A 17815-nucleotide genomic window follows, 5' to 3' on the forward strand; every position below is an offset into this window, starting at 1 on the left:
CGGCTGTTTTTGTCTCTGTGACTTTACGACTTATACGTTAACTAGCTCTGTCCTGATTGGCTGTCCTGTACTGTGCCTCATTCCAAAAGCAGTCCAGACTGAAACACTCCTTATAGCTTCAGTGTGAATGGGCGGAGCTAAACTGCTGTAGGTTGAACTGGCAGATATACAGTGGGGTCCAAAAGTCTGAGAGCACTTGTGAAAATGCTATTTTGCATTCTTCTGTAATTTAATACAAACACTTTATAATTACATATTCTATTATCAGGATAACAACGTCAGTGAAAAGCGGAATCTTTGAAATTTGAATGTGAATTTCAGAATGTCTTAGTATTGGGGGAACAACACGTTCCAAAAAAAGTTGGGACGGGCGCAACAAAAGGCTGGTAAAATTGGGTAATGCTGAGGGAAACACTTGGTGGTTAATTGGTAACAGGTCATTAACATGATTGAGTACAAAAAGAGCATCTCAGAGAGGCGGAGTCTTTCAGAAGTAAAGATGAGGAGGGTTCACCACTCTGTGAAAGACTGCACCATCAAATAGTGCAGCAATCCAAGAATGTTTCTCAACGTAAAATAGCAAAGAACTTTTGCTTTTCATTTGTGAACACAGTTTGTCTGCAACCACAAATGCAAGTTAAAACTCTAAAACGCAAAGAAGAAACCAAATATAAACAGGATCCAGAAACGCTGCCGCCTTCTCTGGGCCCGAGCTCATTTAAAATGGACTGAGCCGAAGTGGAAAAGTGTCCTGTGGTCCAGCGAATCAACATTTGAAATTCTTTTTGGAAATCATGGACACTGTGTCCTCCGGGGTAAAGACCACTCAGCTTGTTATCAGTGCACAGTTCAAAAGCCAGTATACATGATGGTATAAGGGGCGCATGGGTGACCTGTGCATCTGTGCAGGCACCATTGATGCTGAACGATATGTACATGTTTTGACAACATGTGCTGCCATCCAGACGACGTCTTTTTCAGGGAAGGCCTTGATTATTTCAGCAAGACGATGTAAAACCACTTTCTGCATGTATTACAGCAGCATTGCTCCGTATTAAAAGAGTCAGGTGCTAAACTGACCTGCCTGCAGTCCAGACCTGTCACCACTGAAAACATTTGGCGCGTTATGAAATGAAAAATACGACAAAGGAGACCCTGAACTGATGAGCAGCTGAAATCCTGTATCAGACAAGAGTGGAAAATATTTCACTTTCTAAACTACAGCAGTGTCTCCTCAGTTCCCAAACGCTTACAGAGTGTTGTTAAAAGGTGATGAACCACAGTGGTAAACAGGCTCCCGTCCCAACTTTTTTGGAATGTGTTGTTGGCATCAAAGTCAAAATTGGCAAATATTTATCAAAAAACAATAAAATGTCTCAGTTTCAACATTTGATATGTTGTCTTTGTAGTATTTTCCTTTAAAAATATGGTTTACATGATTTGCACATCATGCATCCTATTTTTATTTACATTCTGCACAGCGTCCCAACTTTTTTGGAAATTGGGTTATAATTAATAGGTTAAGATGTAAACATTCATTCATAGTAGTCTGATGTGAAATGCTCTGTTGTAGAGAAACTTACTGAGTCAGAATTGTTCACAGTGGTGGTCATAGGAACCAGACGTCTGAAGTGTTTAATGCCTCTAGAAGCTCCCTCACAGAAAATGATGACATCAAGTGGTTAGACAGATGCTGCCTGATGTCTGACACGTTACCTTATAATAGTTTTGTGATAGTTTTGGCTTAAAACGTATTTAAATCCATTTATTTTAAACCGTTCATAGTGGAGGGATACATGCAGGGCGCCGTGAGGCAAAATAATCCTCAAAGAAAACTTACTGTTTCAGATTTTCCACTATTTTACCATCATCAACATTCCATATAAACTCTGAAGACACGTGTAGGTTCACTGGTGGTTTTGGATGGTACAATGGCTACTATGTTGTAGTCATGGCGACCCCTGGGTTCCCATCACCACCAGCTGTAAAGAAATGTTGGTCTGTAAGTTTCTCTTCAATGAACAATTTCACATCAAACCACTCTGAATGACTCTGCTTACATCTCAAGGACTGAATTGTTCAGAAATTAAAAAAAAAATTGGTGGAATTCCCCTTTAACATGGTCACAGTGTCACAAATCTGCTTCAGTTTGAGTAGTGACCTAGAAACGGTGCAGAATTGTGAATATCTCTCCTTTTTACTTGTCATAATTTTTCTTTGTTTTAAAATTTTCAAAATGCAGCTCATCTCTACCACTCAATAGAACTGGCCCTAACTAAGATTGGGGGGGGTTAATACTAAAAATAAGATTTATAATAAGAATAGTAAAAATATATTTACGTACTACAGAGCGAGAGAGCCTTTAGAGTTGGTCAGTTCTTTATTTTTTTTTCTCTAAGTTAATATTTCACCCTTCGCTGCTTCATTTTATAGAAAAAAAACACAAAGAAAAAAGTGTTTACAAACATTTACAAATACAGGTAACTCACAGGTGTCTGTCCGGACAGCAGGGAGGAGAGGGGGTGAATATTCACACACCACACCATGACTCCAGCCCCCCCGCTCCTCTCCTCCTCTCACTACTCAGCTCATCCTTCGCTTCACAGGGACACCGTTACAGATACAAAATGTCCGTTCCCAGCTGTAAAATGGCCGCTGTGCCAGGCTTGGGCCTGATCCAAAAATGATGGCTTCATAGATCCGAGAGAGGGAGAGAGAGAGGGAGAGAGAGAGAGAGAGAGGGAGAGAGAGACCCTCGCAGAACCAGGCATTTGATCATACTGAATCAGTATCATGGTCTACTGATTCAAATTCAGCTCCACAGACTAAGCATGATTCAGTTACGATTCAGTGTCGCCTCCACTTGATTCAATACCAGCTACAGCGATTTGGCATCAGCTCCACTGAATCTTACTGAATCAGTATCAACTCCTCTGAATCATACAGATTCAGTGTTTAGTCCACTGATTCAGTGTAGCTTCTACTCAGTTCCACTGCATCAGTACCAGCAACACTGATTTAGCATCAACTACACTGAATCAGTATCAGCCCCACAAATGTATCAACTCCACAGAATCCTGCTGAGTCAGTATCGTCTCTACCGAATCATACCAATATTCAGTATTCCCTCCACTGATTCAGCAGGATTCAGTTTTGCTTCCACTGCTGATTCAACAAGATTCGGCGTCAGCTCCATGGATCCAGTGTCAGCTCCACTGAGTGAGTTTGATTCATACTGACTCAGTATGATTCAGTAATGACTCCATTATTTCAGTTACGGCTACGGTGATCTAACATCGGCCTTACTGAATCCTCCTGAATCGACATCCGCTCTACAGTTATATTGACTCCACCAAATCATACTGATATTCAGTATTCCTTCCATTGTTTCAGGAGGATTCAGTATGTGTTCAACTGAGCGAGTGTGATTCATACAGATTCAGTATGATTCAGTGTTGGCTTCAGTGATTCAGCACAGAATCAGTATCAGCTCCACCGAATCATACAGATTCTGTTGGCTCAGTATACGGCTGATTCAGTACGATTCAACATTGAGTATAATACATACTGATTCAGTATCATCTCCACTGATTCCATATTCCACTGAATCCTATCGAATCAGTAGGGGTTCCACTTAATCATACTCATTCAGTGTATTCTCCATTGATTCAGCATGATTACCATTAGTGTGACTGATTCAGTAGAATTCAGCATATGAATGTGATTCATACTGATTCAGTATGATTCTGTTTCGCCTCCACTGATTCAGTACTGGCTCCACTGATTGAGTATGATTAATACCAACTCGGTATGATTCAAAATGTTTCAGAATCTGCTCCACTGATTCAGTAGCACTGAGCCAGATTCAGTATGATTCAGTGTCAGCTCCTCTGATTCATTATCGGTTCCACAGATGCGAACATCGGCTCCAACGATTCAGTATTGGTTTCTGGAGATGAGTCTTGGCCACGCGGAAATGAAAGCAAAACGAAGAGAGAAATGGATGGAGGGATGAAAAAGAAGCACCACTCAAACGAACACTGAATCCTCTCTTCGTCAGCAGGAGACTCCAGCGTTTTCCACCGGCGCCACATTTACACGCTTATCTCATTATTGTTATTTACCAAATTCATTATTTAAAAATATCAGCACTAGTGTCTGTTCTCGTTAGAGTTCTTTCGTCTGTTACACAGACAGAGTCAGGGTCCTCAGTGAGGATCATGGAAGTTTACTGTCTCTGCATATTGAGGCCTAAGGCAGACTGTTAATGATGACCGGGACAGGGGGGTCAAAAGGGCACGATGGGGTCAAAAGTGCTATTTGAGGCGGACTATCTCCAGCTGGTCCTGGTACTCGGTGAAGAGCCTCTGAAAGCGCAGATTCTGACCAATCACAGGCAAAACCTCCGCTAAGACATCTCTCTTCCTCAGACCCTACAGGACAGAGAGAAAAGAGAAATGAGGCACAAAATATTAGTGCTTGTGGCATCTTTACTAGAGACTAAAACTGTCGTAAACAATAAGAAAGGGGAACTCCACCAATTTTTCAAAATGTCTACATAATTAAATGGTTAAAATGTAAACAAAGCCATTCAGAGTAGTTTGATGTGAAATGCTCTGTTGTAGAGAGACATACAGACTCAGATGTCTTTACAGTGGTGGTGATAGGAACCAGGGGTCGCCATGACTACAACATTAATATAGACATTTTATTTACTATACAAAACCACCAGTGAACCTACACAGGTCTTCTGAGCTTTTATATGTAATGTTTGTGATGGTAAAATAGTGGAAAATCTGAAAGGAATACGTTTTTGGGGGACTATTTTGTCCTGCATGTTCCCCTTCGCCATGAATGGATTAAAATAAACAGATTAATAAGACATTTTAGGCCAAAACTACTGTAAACAATGTCTTGGGCATCAGCTGGTGTATTCATAACCATTTTGTGTAACAGCTTTCTGTTAGGGAGCTTTTAGGGGCATTAAACTTTTCAGACGTCTGGTTCCTATCACCACCAGTGTGAACAATTCTGACTCAGTAAGTTTCTCTAGAACAGAGCGTTTCACACCAAACACAGTTTTGCAAAAAACCACTCTGAATGACTTTGTTTACATTGAAATGAAGGAGTTATTAAGTCCCCTTAGGCTTGTGGACATGTGGTTTCTGCTACTGCCAGTGTAGGTTTTTGCAACGTTTCAGGTACTAAAGAAAGCATTTTTTGTTGAAATTCATAAAATATTACCAATTTCTGTTTCCATAGCCTACATTAAAAAAAAAAAAAACTGAGGCATTAAAACGTAAAAAATTCATGTAATTTTTAACATTAAAATTCTTTTCAATAAAGCTGGCTTTACACATCGAAACTAGTTGCATGTTGAGTTGCATGCACAATAATTTCTATGCAACCTTCTGTGCACGGAATCAATGAGTCTAATGTAGTTAACATGTAATGTAAGCTAACACCCCACCAATGAGCATGGAGACGCCAAGCATGTCCCGGCTTATCGACTACACTCAGGGTAAGTGCACGCTTAAAAATGATGGTTCTTTAAGGGTTCTTTAGTAAAGGAAATGGCTCCATATAGAACCATGAACACACAAAGAACTCTCTGCATGATTAAATCATTCTTCAGATTGATGGAGAATGTGCTGTAGATGGTTCTATACTGAACCTTTGGAAAAATGCCTCTATATAGCACCAAAATGGGTTCTTTTATAGTTATGATGTCAAGCTTGTAATGATAAAAGAATCCTTTTTGGTGCTATATAGAACCCTTTCCAAAAAAGTTCTGAATAGAACCGTATACAACACGTTCTCCATCAACCTAAAGAACGCTTTGATGATGCAAAGGACCCTTTAATCAGGCAAAGGGTTCTCTGAGCGTTCATGGTTTTATGGTTTAAGCGTGTGGAAAACTGTAAATTTGATTTCTCACTAAACTTTCGCTTTAACTGACATTAACAGAAAGTGTCAGACTCACCAGCACTGTGGGCTCCCAGGAGCTGCTGCTGGATTTGTGTACTGGTCCCAGCAAATCCTTACACAACTCCCGTAAACGCTGTTCATATCCTACAAACATACACAGACACCCCCCAGTGAGTGATCGTCCTCCTTATCCCCCACGAGCAGCCAGTGAACACACGCAAACACAGTTTATACAATCAACAAGCATGTTCATTCAGAGTTACACAGTTACATTCGTAGCTTCACAGATCTTTAGAGTCCCTACATAACATTGGGTTTCCTGCTTAAAGGGCCATATCACAGAAAACTGAATTTTCTTTACTTTTTTATTTAACAGTTTGAAATTTAATTTAGAGTTGCATGTACACAGTGAAAGTTTCATAACACATCGTCTGCTCCCCAGTCCTTACAGGGAAACTAATCTGCATAAAAACTCATTCATGATGTCATGAAAACCAATGCATTTCGCCCCTGTCCAAAGAAAAACAAGTGTCTCCAAAATGATAACTTTACAGGAGAAGGCAAAAACTTTCTTTACTTTCAATGTAAGTTAAAGTTAAGATACTTTTACTCAAGCAATTTTGGAGCATTTCTATTGGTCTGATCATCATGAAATTTAACACAATGTAAAGGAGAGCTGCTGAGCAAATTATGCAGAAAACTAAAGACTGCAAAAGAAAAATTGAGATACTTTTTTTGGGGACATCGACAATTTATATATATCTGCTTATTCAGCCTACAGCGTTTTAGCCCCACCCATTCACACCGAAGTTATAAGGAGTGTTTCAGCCTGGACTGCTTTGTGAATAAGGCACAGTACAGAGCAGCCAATCAGAACAGAGCTCATTTACATACATCAGCCTTCAAGGTGCAGTAACGAAAACAGCCTGTTTAATTGTCAGGGATAAAGAGAAAATGGGTCATGACTAGTTTTGATTAGAGCTGGGCGATATTGCCAAAAATGTTATCACGATAAAAAATGTCAGTCGATATCGATACTTATTGTCATAAAGGTCAAATCATTATTTCTTTCAAGTTTGAAGGCTGATTTTTTTCTCCTGGGTGGTTAATTGCTGTTTTAAATGATCCTTTATGCTCAGAACATGATAAACACTCCCCAAACAGTGGAACAATTCACAGATCTGTTATGGGAGAGTGGGAGAAAGTTCCTGATTGGCTGTTTTTACCAGCTGGAAAAGCACAGCGGAAATTTTTGTAATGTTCATAAGTTAAGAAAGAAAACAGATTGTTTTAGCTGTCTGGTGACGTGCACTCGGCTGTCCTGTTACAAATGCTAAACAAGTGGCCAACAACAGTGCTAAACTGTTTAGTTTCTCAGCGTCGTCAGCTTAATACGAAACAGCAAACGTTATCTGGCTCGGTACGTCAGTGATGGATCACACCGCCTCACTGCCATCACTCCTACCACATCCATGTCAGAGCATATCACAGTATTCAGACACCAGCTAGCAGACGACTGGGTTTCTCTATTCTATCATAGTAGTTTGAGGGATGGAAGAACCGCACCAGACAAACAGAACCCTCCTTTAAGGTACGTCTAAACTGAAATCAGTACTTTTTTGTCTTGTTTGATCTACAGTAACATCTATTCGTCATGCTGTGTGAATTAGTGAGCTGCTAAAAGCAGCTAGTGTGGGAAGCTAGTGTTCTCCCGCTCTCCAACGTCACACATACAGCATCCTCAGTTTACTTTCACTTAAATCAGGGCTGTAATTTACATCAACCCACTTCTTTCTTTCACTTTCGTTGCTTGGGAATGCACTAACACTAAAATATGAACACGCTGTAGTTGTGCGGAGCAGACGTGATTTAACGCTGCTAAAGCTGGTTAGGATGTAAGGAAAGGTGAGTTCACTGTAGGACAGTATAGTTACACCACTGACCTCGTCACTCACACTCGGTCACAGGAGAACAGATCGCCGGTCGCTCCACTCAAACAGGGAATGTATAACTCCATGTTTCAGACGTTGCTGAAGTATATTTGGTGACTATTTTTACCCGTCGCCCCCCCTCCCTCTCCAATTATATTGAAAAACACAGAAGTGCGCCCTCTTGTGGCGACAGCAGAGTAGTGTCACTTTTCTTGCAGTAGAAACGCCACCAGGGCTGTCGCTACAATGGGAAGTGTGAGAACGCTCTATTATATCGAACATTTAGCGAACATTTCTTATGTAAAGTTATATCGCGATTATTATTGTTATTGTTTTATCGCCCAGCCCTAGTTTTGATCCTTACATAAATGTCAAAGAGAAAAATAAAACACAAGACAAATGTTGGACATGGACCCTTTAAAAAGCTTAGTACTGAGCTTTAGTACTGCTATAAAAAGATCCATCACAGTACTGCTAAAAAGTATTAATCCTCATAAGTGGAACTGTGTAAAAACAGAAGCAGCACGTAAAATGTTTGAATTTTAATGTTTTTTTTTTTATAAAATACACAGAATTAATTTTCTCCACAATAATCCAGCTTTGGTGTGATATTTATCAGCGTTGTGTAAAGCAGGTCCAAACTCACACAGTGGATTTGTGTCTTTAGTTAAAGCAAACTAGTGTCTCTCACCCTCGTTGACGATGAAGCGAGTGTAGATGAGCAGCCAGTGGCGATACTCAGCGGTGGAGCGCAGGATGAGTGCGGAGGAGAGCTGCTGCTCCAGGAAGGCCAGGGTCATCCCCTGCTGCAGGTGGTGGGGGGCGGAGGACAGACGGGACGCCAGCCGGCTCGCACTGGGGGAGGTAGAGAGGGAGGGAGGGGGAATATTTATTAAAGCAGCCACGAAACATACAATAAAAACAGTGGTGAATCGTGACGGTTAGTGCAAGACCTTCAATCAGACCATAAATATCAAAGATCACACAAACAAAGAGTGGGAAAAATCCACTTCTATGACAATGCTCATTCCTGACAGTGCCCCATGGGATTCCAGGAAAGGCAAGTTTATTTATGTATCACCTTTCATAGACTGCTGTCATTCAAAGTGCTTTACAAATGAGAAAATACAGAGTGATTTTAAAAAGTAAAGGCGAACAGAAATTAAAAACATCATTAAAACAATATTTAAAAGAGAAAAATCACTCAATTAAATCAAATTAAAAATTAAAAATGGGATAAAATATTCCAGTAGTATTTTAGCACAAAGCAAACAGCACTGCCTATACGAAGCTTCAAAAAGATTCATTTTTTTATTTATCTACGTTTTATTTGAAACTTAACAGACATTAACATATAACCTGTTTTACTGTAAACCACTTTGGTTTTAAAAGTGCTATATAAATATAATTTACTTAGTTCTTGTCAAGTAAAATGATCTTAAATCTAGCTGATATATCTAATATTTCCCATTTTGCGATGGCACTTATTATAAGACTATTTATCTTATTTCTATATTTACTTATTTTAGGTCATTTTATTAAGTACATTTATCTCAATATAGTGCCAATATAGTGAGATGACTTAATAAAATTAATTAAAATAGTAGTAAATAAAATGGCAAATTAATTAAAACAGTAGTAAATAAAAGTGGTTGTATTTGAGTCGTAGTCATGGCGGCCCCTGGTTCCCATCATCACCACTGTAAAGACATCTCTACAAACAAACACTTCATGCCAAACCACTGTGAATCACTCCGTTTACATCTGAACCACTGAATTATGTGGGAATTTTGAAATACTACATAACACAGTGGAATACAGTGGAATTCCCCTTTAATATGATTATGAATATGAACTAATAAGGCAAAAAAGGCTATTTAGATTTCCCAGAGGTCCCCTTTGACAGCAAGGGCAACTGCAGATTAAAAAAAAAATGTACAAAATGAAAACTTACTAAGTAGAGATGCAGTTTGAGATTTTTCAGAGGCTGCCAGTGTGCACCTGGCCCTCAGCTGCTTCAATGAACAGCTTAGAGCTTTCCGACTGGAGTGAATGCAGGTAAATCCAAACCCAATTATACTTCTGCTCCTGCAAATCTATCCAGATGTTCAGCCTACACGCACACTAACACAAGTGCACGCAACATTAGTGTGCACTAGAGGGCAGTGCCGCATTCAGTGAACCAGAATGCAAAGATGATGATTTGAGAATGCTAGAAATGCCTGTCTAACTCCCACTGAAGATGGAAGAGCAAGAAGTGATAAAAGCAGCAAAAAATATTTGGATAAGAATGTTTTTCCCATGCTGTATTTTTTTTTTTTTTAGCTCTGTTCTGGGTCCTGTCCCAGGCCAGAGCTACTGGATCTGCTCAACCAATCAGAGCACAGCACCATAGATTCATGCAAGGCAGATTTTGGAGTAGAGTGTATAATTACAATTTATAATTAGCCACAAAACCCCCACAAAAACTGTGTCTTTACACAAATATGTATGCAGAAATATAAATCAGCCTTCAGTTCTTACAATTAGTATAGAATCTACTATTTGTAAAGTCCTTGGCAGGCTGTTAGCCAATCACAAAAATCCTACCTCAGACTCCGCCCCTGCGTAGCAGCCAGTGGCCCTGTGGAGCCCAGTGCCTCCTGGGAAGAGACGCAGTTCCTGAAGTCCGCACACTGCACTAGAGCATCCTGCTTATCTACTATCAGATTCCTGAGAGAGAGAGAGAGAGAGAGAGAGAGAGAGAGAGAGAGAGAGAGAGTGTGAACATACAGCATTATAATGGAAAAAACCTGCAAATATTATCTGTGTGTGATCCACGCAGTCATTCTGACAGACTGTAATACACTACAGGAAGTGTAGGGGGCGATATGGCTTCTACTGTTTCGTTTAAAAAGCCTCTATAATGTTCATATGATCCACACAGTCACTCTGACAGACTGTAATACACTACAGGAAGTGTAGGGGGCGATATGGCTTCTACTGTTTCATTTAAAAAGCTCTATAATGTTCATATGATCCACACAGTCACTTTGACAGACTGTAGTACACTACAGTAAGCGTAGGGGGCGATAATTTTGATGGTGGCGGCAAAAGGAGAGGAACCAAAGGCAGAACAGTTGATTAAACAGCTGATTCTTTAATTTATTAAAGAAGTCATCGTTAGTTTCAACCCTAGTAAAATCACATATATTAAGGCCACAAAAGGCAGAGTGGCCAATAATAAACATACTGTTTCTGTGAAGCTTCTTCTTTTATATCAGTCTTGAATCAAAATGTAGCACAGGTATATTTTCACGGCCTAAAATGTGGTTTTGTTAAAGCTACAAAACTACGTTTTGGGAGATTTGGAGACCTCTCTGGTGGAAATGTGTAATTGCATGCAACATGCAATTGTGCTTTGGACCCCTTGAAAGAGAATTCAAAGATAACTCAGTCTAAACTTGGTGAAGGACACGACTTTTGAGGATGTGAGTGAATTATCTACTATAGTCACCATATCTTCATCGGTATAATGTTGATTTTGAGATCATTTGAGACCTAAACATCCAGCCGGACCTTCTTTTGAGTCTGTGCGTGTGACGTTAATACGTAAAGACGTACAACGTGGTGTGAAAAACTCCCAACCTGACGCCTCTGACTTTTAAATGATTATTTCAGGCTTTACAGGGACAACCGACAGCAGTACACGCTCACCATAGTTTATTTTTCAGTTTTAAAAATCTTAAATAAATCTAACATAGTGCAGCTTTAAGTTTACAAGAATGATTTAAGCTTGTTAGTTTTACTTTGGTGGTGGGGTGTTTTGTAGTCCAGTTTTACTGGGTTTATCATGTTAGGTTGCAATAAAATTTACAATACAATACAACCGGACATCGCACCAGAATTCACTTTAAAACCAGCATGCAATTCATCACTAAAGAGAGGCCACTAAGGCTGCGTTCACATTACCAGGCTGAAGTGGCACAAATCAGATTTTATGTCCTAATGTGACTCAGATCTGATGCTTTCAGAGCTGTGTGGACACACAAATCTGATCTTTTTAAATCCGACCTGAGCCACTTTCATATGTGGTCTTAGATCGGATACGTATCTAATTCGTGGCCATGCGACTTTAATGTGACGTTCAGATCGGAATTCATGTGCTTTAATTCCTCTATGCGTGTGCCATCATTCAGCGTTACCATGGCAGCAGCGCCGAACAGACGTTAAAGCCTGTAAACGGTGGAAAAGCAGCTCATCTCACCTTTTTTCTCCTTCGTCTCGCTCTAATAATGAAGCTGAGAGCTGATCAGAGTTAATGATCTTCTCAGCGAAGCTCGTTCTGCTCGTTAGTTTGTGCTGATGATGAACGTGATTCATTCACGTGACGTTACTGAGTAGGATGAGCTCATGAGGGTCATTTCAGGATGCCGGTTTGTCACATTAATGACAGATTTGAATCACTGACCTAAACGAGTGTGAACCATCCTGTCAGAGAGATCGGATTTGAGCAAAAAATCGGATTTGAGCAACGAGGCTTGTAATGTGAACATAGCGTAAAACAGTGGTGCACCAAATAAGCCCAGTTACCATCAGCCAGCAAACTACTGACCATAAGTGCTGCAAAAAAATGTGCATTACACTTTATAACAGGCTGTAAAAGGTACAGCCGTCCACACAGAGTAAGTAAACCTAATAAAGCAGTACTGAGTGTACATAAATATAAACGTACAGCATCAGCGGTTTATAAAAGTGTGAATTAAACGTGTGCATCTCTCACCACGTCTCCATAGCAGAGCTGAAACAGAAGGATTTCCCATTGGACAGTCCAACCACAGGAACACCCTGATCAGTCAACATAGAGTGACTTACTGTAGCATCAGAACCTACAGAGAGAGAGAGAGCAAGAGAGAGAGAGGGAGAGAGAGAGCGAGCATGAGTGAGAGGGAGGCATAGAGAGAAAGAGAGAAACAGGGGGAGAGAGAGAGGCAGAGAGAGCGAGAGACAGGTAGAGAGAGTAAGAGAAAGAAGGCAGGGTGAGAGAGCAGCAGAGAAAGAGTGAGAGAGAGGCGAGAGAGACAGAATGAGAGAGAGAGAGCAAAGAAGAGAACGAAAGAGAGAGAAAGAGAGCGAGAGCGGGAGCAAGAGAAAGGCAGAGACAGGGAGGGAGAGAAAGGCAGAGAGAGATAGAGAGACAGAGGCAGAGAGAGCAAAAGTGGCAGAGAAAGCAATAGACGCAGAGAGACAGGAAAAGGGCGAGAGACAGGTAGAGAGAGGAAGAGAAAGAAGCAGAAAGAGCGGCAGAGAAAGAGCGAGAGAGAGGCGGAGGGCAAAAAGGAGTGAGGCAAAGAGACAGTGAAAGAGAGGCACAGACAGAGTGAGATAAAGAGAGTGAAAAAGAGGCAGAGAGGGACAGAGAGAGAGCAAAGAAGAGAACGAAACAGAAAGAGAGCGAGAGCGGGAGCGAGAGAAAGGCAGAGAGAGGGAGGGAGAGAAAGGCAGAGAGAGAGAGACAGGTAGAGAGAGTAAGAGAAAGAAGCAGAAAGAGCGAGAGAGAGGCGGAGGGCAAAAAGGAGCGAGGCAAAGAGTGAAAAAGACAGAGAAAGAGGCAGAGAGAAAGAGTGAAAGAGAGGCACAGACAGAGTGAGATAGAGAGTGATAGAGGCAGAGAGAGACAGCAAAAGAGAGGCAGAGAGAGAGAGAGATACAGAGAGAGAGTGTGAGAGGCAGAGAGAGACAGCAAAAGAGAGGCAGAGAGAGAGAGAGAGATACAGAGAGAGAGTGTGAAAGAGGCAGAAAGAAACAGAAAGAGAGGCACAGAGAGCAAGAGGTAGAGAGACAGCAAAAGAGAGGCAGAGAGAGAGCGAGGTACAGAGAGGGATACAGAGAGAGTGAGAAAGAGGCAAAGAGAGACAGGAAAAAAGAGGCAGAGAGAGCGAGATACAGAGGGTGACAAAGAGGCAGATAGACAGCAAAAGAGAGGCAGAGAGACAGCGAGACAGAAAAAGACAGAGAAGAGAAAAAAGAGAGAGGAAGAAGTCTTAATATCGCTGAGAGCAGAATTTATTATTTTTGGACGGGGACAGTGAACAGACGCCCGCTGACTCGGTGTTTGGAAACAGCTCACCTAATAAGATGGAGTTCAGAGATTCATTTTTGACCAGAGCCACCTGTTTCTGAACGTCCCTACGAGAACAAACAATAACATTTCTTTAGTATACACACACACACACACACACACACACACACATAAACACACACACACAACATTAACTATAATTAACAATCATAGAAGCATAGGAATGATAATACAAATGACAAAAAAGGCACACAACAAATTTACAGCACAATCCTCCACATCCTTTTTCTGGTCAAAAATAAAAGAAAGGCCAGACAGGCTTCCTCACACAACCGTTAAACCCCCTAACAAATGAATAAGGGTGGTCTTTGTTTTCCCTTCAAACTAAAAACAGTTGTTGAACCATAATGACAGAAAGGCGGTCACTACCAGACGGACAGGGTGGCCGATGCGGTCAGGGCCATGACGAAAAAGGCTGAGCAATGCAGTGATGATATGGGGGCTGGCAGCATGATTGATGGAAGAAGTCTCCGCCCACACGCTGAGAAGACAGACAGCGTTCGGTCCTCACACGCCACGGCAACCACATCGCTACGGAGAGAGAGAGAGAGAGAAGAGAGAGAGAGAGAGAGAGAGAGAGAGAGTTCGTATCTTCAAGACAAAGGGATGGGCAATGTGGCAAAAATATCACAATATTTCCATATTTTCATCAAATACAAAATGCATCACAAAGTTTTTCTGAGATTTAATAAGCTGAAGCAGATAAAACAAAACCTGTAGTGTCTCATATAAAAATACAATAATAATAATAATAATAATAATAATAATAATAATAATGTCTACAACTAAAATTAATTTATTTCAATATTTTTGTGCACTAAATCCAGTTAAACATGCCTAATTATGCTCACTTTCTAATGAAATATGTAGTCAGTCTTCTTTAAAACTGACGATATACACAATACGCTCAGATAAGATGTACTGTGCCATAATTGATCACGATAACGATAAAATATCGTCATATTGCCCACCACTGGTCTAAACACTCGACAGTTCAGGGAGTGTGCTTCTGTTACCATAACAGAAAGCTGCTTCGGACAGATGCAATACAGCATTTTTTAAGAATCAAAGTAATGCCTTGATAACTAACGCTGCCCTTTTTTTGGTGAAAGGATCAAACCTATGAGGTATCAAAACAATTTTGCCTCCTATTGTATAAGGTTTGAGAGAGGAAGCTAATAAACACTTAAAAAAAGAAGGTTCTCCAGGGGTTCTTTAGTAAAGAAAATGGTTCTATATCGAATTGTAAACACTCAAAGAATCTTTTGCATGATTAAAGGACTGTTTGCTTGGTGAAACGATTCCTCAGATTGATGGAGACTGTTTTATATGGTTCTATACAGAACCTTAGCGAAAAGAGTTCTAAATAGCACCAAAAAGGGCATCTTTTATTGTTACGGGCTTGATAGTGTAACAAAAAGGTTCTATATGAAACCATTTACACAACAGGTAGTAAACTGTCACTGGGGCAGTTCCCCTCTTGTCACTGGGGTGGAACCCTCAAGGGTCCATCTCAGTACCTTTAGTCAGGGAACATAACTGAACCATAATCCACTGAAATGATATGTTCTAAGCTGTACTGACTCCACACACCCCGTCTCGTCTCCAGGCTTTTATTTTACTGTTCTGTTTTAAAACATTCGGTTATGAAAAGGCACAAATACAAACTTTTCACCTGGAAACACTTATTTAAGGTTCACAATCAGACCTTAGAACCACTGTTATACCTTTGAGGGAATATTTACATTGTTTTTACCTTGAAAGAACAAAAAAAATGTACCTGAACAGAACCTTTATTTCTAACAGTGTAGAGCATATTCTCTATCAACCTGAAGAGCCCTTTAACTTTATCCTTTAATCACGCCAAGGATTCTTTGAGCGTTCATGCTGCATAATATTGCTAGGGTTTTAAATATAGTATTGATACAATGAGGCCTGTATATTGATTGCCTTTTATTTAATTATGGACATTTGATATTTTAATATGTATTAAGCCCATTGTCAGACTAACAGATTACCACAATGCACTTCTGTCTTAAATGACTAGATGGCGATGCTTTTGTCAGTGGAGTTATAATGAACTGGGAGGACAGTGTTCAGATGAGTCAGGGATCAAAAACATCACTATAATAAACCGATAAGAGTCATTGGGCAAGACTTTTAACATTACATTCACCTGCCACTGCAAAGTGCTCTGAATAAAAGCATTTTCTAAATATATAAAGTCTGTTTTAAGTGTCGTTTTTCTACTTTACAAATAACGGCACTGACTAAATGTACAATTGTAAGGCCAATTTCGTTAAAAGTTGATTTGTCTTTTTTACAGTTCTGTTTTGCTTCAGTACAAACACTGAATAAACCGTAGTTAAAAGTAATGAATCGCAACATTTGGTAAAATGCCAAATCGCAATACTTAGCAAAATCTTCAAAAATTTCGCAATAGAATTGCACTGTGGCTCAACTACCGTGGAGTCTGCAGCAGTTCCCACCCCAGTACTGTTAAGAGGTCTTTAAGTATTACTTTTTCTTCAAAACAATCAAATGTTTGTGTTTACCTGCTCCCTGTTGCCGTTGCGATGCGGCTGGGGAGAAAGGTGTCCCACTCTCTTCCTTCTCTGCTGCACCTGAGTTGGCTAATACGAGCCCCAGCAACAACAGAAGCCTCATTCTCCACCTCCAGGTACAAGACAGGGTCCGTACCTACCTACACATACATACAGATAACTCATTCAGTCTCCAGTCACGTAATGGGGGTCTCACATCCACATGTGCACAAACACAAATACATGCACACACAACGAGCAGTAAAACAGAACCTTTTTTCCTCCTCAAGGCATGTAAGTTGCAAGTAACAACTAAGGCTCAAGTTTAGACCGTCAAGCTTCAAGCCAAGTGCCAGGTCAAGGGAGACTAGTCTCAAGTCAAATCCCAATTGAACGGGTGAGTTCTCAGTTATGGCTGGCAGGTTCGGAGTCAAGACAGACAAGTCTAGAATTAAGATCAGGTCAGTCCCAAATTAAAATGGGCAAATTCCACATTAAGATCAGGCAAGACTTGACTCAAGATCAGAACACGTCTGGATTAAAACTAACAAATCAAGACAGGCAAGTCCCAAATAACGACTTCATCAGTACCAAATTCAGACTAGGCCAGTCCTGAATCAACACCAGGTCAGAATCAAGACTAAGAGAGTCCTGAATCAAGACCAAGAGAGTCCTGAATCAAGACCAGGTGATTTCCAAATTGAGGTCAGGTAACACCCGAATCAAGGCGAGTCTCAAATGAAAACCAGGCAAGCTCCATATTAAGGCCAGGTCAGTCCAGAAAAAACAGGCAAGTCTCAATCAAGATCAGGCCAGTCACTAGCCAGGCAAGACCCAAATCAAAATCAGGCCAGTCACTAGCCAGGCAGGTCCCAAACCAAGATCAGGCCAGTCACTCCACAGGCAAGTCCCAAATCAAGATCAGGCCAGTCACTAGCCAGGCAGGTCCCAAATCAAGACCAGGCCAGTCACTAGCCAGGCAGGTCCCAAACCAAGATCAGGCCAGTCACTAGCCAGGCAGGTCCCAAATCAAGATCAGGCCAGTCACTAGCCAGGCAGGTCCCAAATCAAGATCAGGCCAGTCACTAGCCAGTCAGGTCCCAAATCAAGATCAGGCCAGTCACTAGCCAGGCAGGTCCCAAATCAAGATCAGGCCAGTCACTAGCCAGCAGGTCCCAAATCAAGATCAGGCCAGTCACTAGCCAGGCAGGTCCCAAATCAAGATCAGGCCAGTCACTAGCCAGGCAGGTCCCAAATCAAGATCAGGCCAGTCACTCGCCAGGCAGGTCCCA

At 40.9% G+C, this 17815-nt stretch overlaps 1 protein-coding gene across 1 annotated transcript in view; it reads right to left on the bottom strand.

Annotated features, from left to right (window-relative positions):
• Positions 1 to 2118: 2118 nt before the first annotated feature.
• The window catches only part of LOC118827411 (protein HIRA), a 35651-nt gene continuing 19954 nt past the window's right edge, over positions 2119 to 17815 (bottom strand). The window contains exons 18-25 of the mRNA XM_036598764.1: positions 16536 to 16684; positions 14350 to 14511; positions 13969 to 14027; positions 12622 to 12727; positions 10449 to 10571; positions 8551 to 8714; positions 5984 to 6072; positions 2119 to 4433 (exon numbers count right to left, since the gene is read on the bottom strand). Of these exons, the coding sequence (XP_036454657.1) occupies positions 4317 to 4433; positions 5984 to 6072; positions 8551 to 8714; positions 10449 to 10571; positions 12622 to 12727; positions 13969 to 14027; positions 14350 to 14511; positions 16536 to 16684 (969 nt within the window). The 3' untranslated portion in view covers positions 2119 to 4316. The remainder of the gene's footprint in view (positions 4434 to 5983; positions 6073 to 8550; positions 8715 to 10448; positions 10572 to 12621; positions 12728 to 13968; positions 14028 to 14349; positions 14512 to 16535; positions 16685 to 17815) is intronic.

The sequence above is a fragment of the Colossoma macropomum genome, unplaced genomic scaffold (genome assembly GCF_904425465.1).
Source record: "Colossoma macropomum unplaced genomic scaffold, Colossoma_macropomum, whole genome shotgun sequence".
NCBI classification, from domain to species: Eukaryota; Metazoa; Chordata; class Actinopteri; order Characiformes; family Serrasalmidae; genus Colossoma; species Colossoma macropomum.